The sequence below is a fragment of the Nerophis ophidion genome, linkage group LG17 (assembly GCF_033978795.1).
Source record: "Nerophis ophidion isolate RoL-2023_Sa linkage group LG17, RoL_Noph_v1.0, whole genome shotgun sequence".
Taxonomy (NCBI): domain Eukaryota; kingdom Metazoa; phylum Chordata; class Actinopteri; order Syngnathiformes; family Syngnathidae; genus Nerophis; species Nerophis ophidion.
This window is the reverse complement of record NC_084627.1, coordinates 4,772,370-4,778,369: the sequence shown is the minus strand read 5'-3', so window position 1 is coordinate 4,778,369 and position 6,000 is coordinate 4,772,370. Positions and strand designations below refer to the sequence as shown.

At 42.3% G+C, this 6,000-nt stretch overlaps 1 protein-coding gene across 4 annotated transcripts in view; it reads right to left on the bottom strand.

Moving 5' to 3' along the window:
- Positions 1 to 6,000, bottom strand: part of ggt1b (gamma-glutamyltransferase 1b) — a 48,859-nt gene that overhangs the window by 24,100 nt on the left and 18,759 nt on the right. For all 4 annotated transcript variants that reach the window (XM_061875792.1, XM_061875793.1, XM_061875794.1 and 1 more), the window contains 2 exons: positions 1,683 to 1,813; positions 1,526 to 1,615 (listed from right to left, as the gene is read on the bottom strand). In XM_061875792.1, the coding sequence (XP_061731776.1) occupies positions 1,526 to 1,615; positions 1,683 to 1,813 (221 nt within the window). The remainder of the gene's footprint in view (positions 1 to 1,525; positions 1,616 to 1,682; positions 1,814 to 6,000) is intronic.

Sequence of the window (6,000 nt, the reverse complement as noted above, 5' to 3'; positions counted from 1 at the left end):
CTTGTATAAACAAATAAAAGCAGTAAAATATTCCATTCATTCAACCCAAAAAAGCAATAAAATAATACACCTTGTACAAACAAATACAGGCAGTAACATAATCCATTTTATACAAACCAATAAAAGCAGTAAAATAATCCACCTAGTACAACCCAATAAAAGCAGTAAAATTGTATTGCCTAATACAGGGGTGCCCATTACGTCGATCGCGAGCTACCAGTCGACCGCGGGGGGTGTGTCAGTCGATCTCCAGCCAGGCTTTTAAAAAAAATAGACCTAAAAATTAGTGATCATCAATCTTCACCAAGACGTCACTTAAATGACATTCACGGTACCGGAGGGTCTTGTGAGATGACGCTGGCTGCTGCAAGATCATTATTATTAAAATATGACCGACAGGAAGGCGAGAGAAACACTTTTTATTTCAACAGACTCTCGCGCCGTACCTTCCGTCAAAACTCTAAAGGCCGACTGCACATTTCCTATCTTCACAATAAAAGCCCTGCTTCATGCTGCCTGCGCTAACTAAATACAGAGTCTCGGAAAGCTGGCGTGCACAAGCGATCCCTCAGAAAGCTGGCGTGCACATCACTTGTGCACGCCAGCTTTCTGAGACTCTTATTTTGTTAGCGCAGGCAGCATGAAGCAGGGCTTTTATTGTGAAGATAGGAAATGTGCAGTCGGCCTTTAGAGTTTTGACGGAAGGGACGGCGCGAAAGTCTGTTGAAATAAAAAGTGTTTCTCGCCTTCCTCTCTGTCATTTTTTCATAATAATGAACTGGCAGCAGCCAGCGTCATCTCACAAGACCCTCGGGTGCCGTGAATGTCAATCAAGCAAGCTACGGAATTTGCCGCCAATGTTTTTCTTGTAAAGTGTATGGAAGCTGGATGAATTAGATGCCAAAAACCAACCACTTTCATGTGGTATTGTACAGGAAGGACAACTTTTTTTCTCCTCCATTTGAAAATGTGGGCGTTATCATCATTACTGTCTGATTCCAATCAATGCAAGTCATCAGAATCAGGTAATACACCAACTTGTATTCTTGTCTTCGTGAAAGAAAGACATCTATATGTGTTACACATGCTTGTATTATCATTAAACACATTTAACTTGTTTACAAAAATGTCTCTTTCATAAATAAATAAATATAAATGATATATATAAATGAGGTAGATCCCCTCGAGTTGGTCGATTGAAAAGTAGCTCGCCTGCAGAAAAAGTGTGGGCACCCCTGGTCTAATAAAACTCTTGTGTAAAGCAAGCATTCCTACTTTAATGGTTCATAACGGCTACATTTTTTACCAGCTTAAACTCTTATTTTGGAAATCAAACAAGGCAAACATGTCTGATAGTAAGCGTTCACTATTTTATTTAATGTTTAATGTACCGTAATATTTTGGGGGTTAAAATAAAACCAATAATGCCATTTTTTGTGGTCTACTTTATTTTAAAAGTATCGAAATACAATTTTGGTACCAGGTACCAAAATATTGGTACGGGTACACCCCTCTACCACAGTACCTCTCTGAGACAAGTCCGTGCTGTTGCCAAACATATTCTCCGTGGCGTTTCGAGGCGCCGTCTCCCTGGCGTCTATGGTCTCCACTCTCCCTGTGTTCGTAATGTTGACCCGTCAGTTTTATTTTTCATTTGTTTTTTAAGCCGCTTGCCTGCCTACCTGTTGAGGCGTTGTAGATGGTGATGAACAGCCCTCCCCCGATGCCCATGCTGTGGGCGTTCATCAGTCCCACACACAGCAGGGTGGCGATGGTGGCATCCACTGCAGAACCCCCTTTCTTCAGCGTGTCACTGTCAAAACAAATGTTCTCTAAACTATGGGACTGAGTGACGCAGCTTTGGAAGAATGCACGCAAATATGTGTGGTGACAGGAGGACTGCTCTGTTCATGCATCGCTGCCTATTTCACAGCGAGACTCATTTGCATGTTCCCCGAGTCCATTGGTCAGTATGTTTCCACACAGGGTGTGGAACCCAGAGGGGAAGTGTTGAGTGGATTTAGATCTTCCGCTACAACCATCAGAATGATGCCTTTACATAGGTCATTATTAAGTTAAAGTACCAATGATTGTCACACACACACACACACACACTAGGTATGTGTGCGTGTGTGTGTGTGTGTGTTCTGGCAATGCTGACTTAAAGCCCAACTGAAATGAGATTGATCATTTTGCGATATTGCCATATTTTTGCTGAAAGGATTTAGTAGAGAACATCCACGATAAAGTTCGCAACTTTTGGTCACTAATGAAAAAGTATGTGGAAGATCCCTTATCTGCTTGTTGTTTTAAAAGTGTTTTAGTGAGATTGTAAAGAGATACCTTGAGGTCGGTGAACACGCCAGCGTCTCAGAGAGAAGCCAAGTTTTACAGCTGCCTTTTTTGACAGGTACTGCAGGAGGACGCATAATCCACTGATGTCTCCGGAAAGAAACTCCGCGGGAAATTTAAAATTGCAATTTAGTAAACTAAAAAGGCCGTATTGGCATGTGTTGCAATGTTAATATTTCATCATTGATATATAAACTATCAGACTGCGTGGTCGCTAGTAGTGGCTTTAAAGGCTTACTGAAAATGAGATTTTCATATTTAAACGGGGATAGCAGGTCTATTCTATGTGTCATACTTGATCATTTCGCGATATTGCCATATATTTGCTAGAAGGATTTAGTAGAGAACATCCACGATAAAGTTCGCAACTTTTGGTCGCTAATAAAGAAGCCTTGCCTGTACCGGAAGTAGCAGACGATGTGCGCGTGACGTCACGGGTTGTGGAGCTCCTCACATCTGAAAATTGTTTACAATCATGGCCACCAGCAGCGAGAGCGATTCGGCCCGAGAAAGCGACAATTCCCCCATTAATTTGAGCGAGGCTGAAAGATTTGTGTATGAGGATATTGATAGTGGAGGACTAGAAAAAATAAATGAATAGATAAATAAATAAATAAAAAGCGACGGCTGCGGGCGGCGGCAGTGGTAGCGTTTCAGATGTAATTAGACACATTTACTGGGATAATTGTGGAAGATCCCTTATCTGCTTGTTGTTTTAAAAGTGTTTTAGTGAGATTGTAAAGACATACCTTGAGGTCGGTGAACACGCCAGCGTCTCAGAGAGAAGCCAAGTTTTACAGCTGCCTTTTTTGACAGGTACTGCAGGAGGACGCATAATCCACTGATGTCTCCGGAAAGAGCCGACTTAATGTCACAATTTTCCCATCCAAAAACATGCTGGTTGACGTAGAGAAATATGTTCGCTTGACCGCTCTGTGTTAAAACTTCACAACAAACTGTGTTTCAGTGCTAAAGGCACAGCTGCAATCCACCGCTTTCCGCCAACAGCATTCTTCTTTATAGTCTCCATTATTAATTGAACAAATTGCAAAAGATTCAGCAACACAGATGTCCAAATTACTGTGTAATTATGCGATGAAAAGAGACGACTTTTAGCCGCAAGTGGTGCTGAGCTAATATGTCCCCTCCAACCAATAACGTCACAAACACCCGTCATCATTCCGTGACGTTTTCAACAAGAAACTCCGCGGGAAATTTAAAATTGTAATTTAGTAAACTAAAAAGGCCGTATTGGCATGTGTTGCAATGTTAATATTTCATCATTGATATATAAACTATCAGACTGCGTGGTCGGTAGTAGTGGCTTTCAGTAGGCCTTTAAAGGCCTACTGAAATGAGATTTTCATATTTAAACGGGGATAGCAGGTCCATTCTATGTGTCATACTTGATCATTTCGCGATATTGCCATATTTTTGCTGAAAGGATTTAGTAGAGAACATCCACGATAAAGTTCGCAACTTTTGGTCACTAATGAAAAAGTATGTGGAAGATCCTTTATCTGCTTGTTGTTTTAAAAGTGTTTTAGTGAGATTGTAAAGACATACCTTGAGGTCGGTGAACACGCCAGCGTCTCAGAGAGAAGCCGAGTTTTACAGCTGCCTTTTTTGACAGGTACTGCAGGAGGACGCATAATCCACTGATGTCTCCGGAAAGAAACTCCGCGGGAAATTTAAAATTGCAATTTAGTAAACTAAAAAGGCCGTATTGGCATGTGTTGCAATGTTAATATTTCATCATTGATATATAAACTATCAGACTGCGTGGTCGCTAGTAGTGGCTTTAAAGGCTTACTGAAAATGAGATTGTCATATTTAAACGGGGATAGCAGGTCCATTCTATGTGTCATACTTGATCATTTCGCCATATTGCCATAGTTTTGCTGAAAGGATTTAGTAGAGAACATCCACGATAAAGTTCGCAACTTTTGGTGTGGATAAAAGAGCCTTGCCTGTACCGGAAGTAGCAGACGATGTGCGCGTGACGTCACGGGTTGTGGAGCTCCTCACAGCTGAACATTGTTTACAATCATGGCCACCAGCAGCGAGAGCGATTCGGACCAAGAAAGTGACAATCTCCCCATTAATTTAAGCGAGGATGAAAGATATGTGGATGAGGATATTGATAGTGAAGGACTAGAAAAAAAATTAATGAATGAATAAATAAATAAATAAAAAGAGACGGCTGCGGGCGGCGGCAGTGGTAGCGTTTCAGATGTAATTAGACACATTTACTGGGATAATTGTGGAAGATCCCTTATCTGCTTGTTGTTTTAAAAGGGTTTTAGTGAGATTGTAAAGACATACCTTGAGGTCGGTGAACACGCCGGCGTCTCAGAGAGAAGTCAAGTTTTACAGCTGCCTTTTTTGACAGGTAATGCAGGAGGACGCATAATCCACTGATGTCTCCGGAAAGAGCCGACTTAATGTCACAATTTTCCCATCCAAAAACATGCTGGTTGACGTAGAGAAACATGTTCGCTTGACCGCTCTGTGTTAAAGCTTCATAACAAATAAAGAAACACCGGCTGTGTTTCGGTGCTAAAGGCAGCTGCAATACACCGCTTTCCACCAACAGCATTCTTCTTTGACGTCTCCATTATTAATTGAACAAATTGCAAAAGATTCAGCAACACGGATGTCCAAATTACTGTGTAATTATGCGATTAAAAGAGACGACTTTTAGCTGCAAGTGGTGCTGGGCTAATATGTCCCCTCCAACCAATAACATCACAAACACGCGTCATCATTCCGTGACGTTTTCAATAAGAAACTCCGCGGGAAATTTAAAATTGCAATTTAGTAAACTAAAAAGGCCGTATTGGCATGTGTTGCAATGTTAATATTTCATCATTGATATATAAACTATCAGACTGTGTGGTCGCTAGTAGTGGCTTTTAGGCCTTTAAAGGCCTACTGAAATGAGATTTTCATATTTAAACGGGGATAGCAGGTCCATTCTATGTGTCATACTTGATCATTTCGCCATATTGCCATATTTTTGCTGAAAGGATTTAGTAGAGAACATCGACGATAAAGTTCGCAACTTTTGGTCGCTAATAAAAAAGCCTTGCCTGTACCGGAAGTAGCAGACGATGTGCGTGTGACGTCACGGGTTGTGGAGCTCCTCACATCTGAACATTGTTTATAACAGGGGTCACCAACCTTTTTGAAACCAAGACCTATTTCTTGGGTACTGATTAATAAGAAGGGCTACCAGTTTGATACACACTTAAATAATTTGCCAGAAATAGCCAATTTCGAAGGGAAGCTACCCTCTCGTCCACTGGGTTGAACTCAAACGTGCAGGCTTTGAGCCAGGGGGCAACGAAAATTGCCACCCCAGCCCGTCGCCTCTCACTGCCGGCAACGCCAGAGTGGAAGAGGGTCCAGACCCTCTCGAGAGAACTGGTTCCAGAGCCCTTGCTGTGCGTCGAGGTGAGTCCGAAAATGGTGGAGTGCCATCTCCGGGTTGGGGAGGAGACCCTGCCCCAAGTGGAGGAGTTCAAGTACCTAGGAGTCTTGTTCACGAGTGAGGGACGAGTGGATCGTGAGATCGACAGGCGGATCGGTGCGGCATCTTCAGTAATGCGGACGTTGTATCGATCCGTTGTGGTGAAGAAGGAGCTG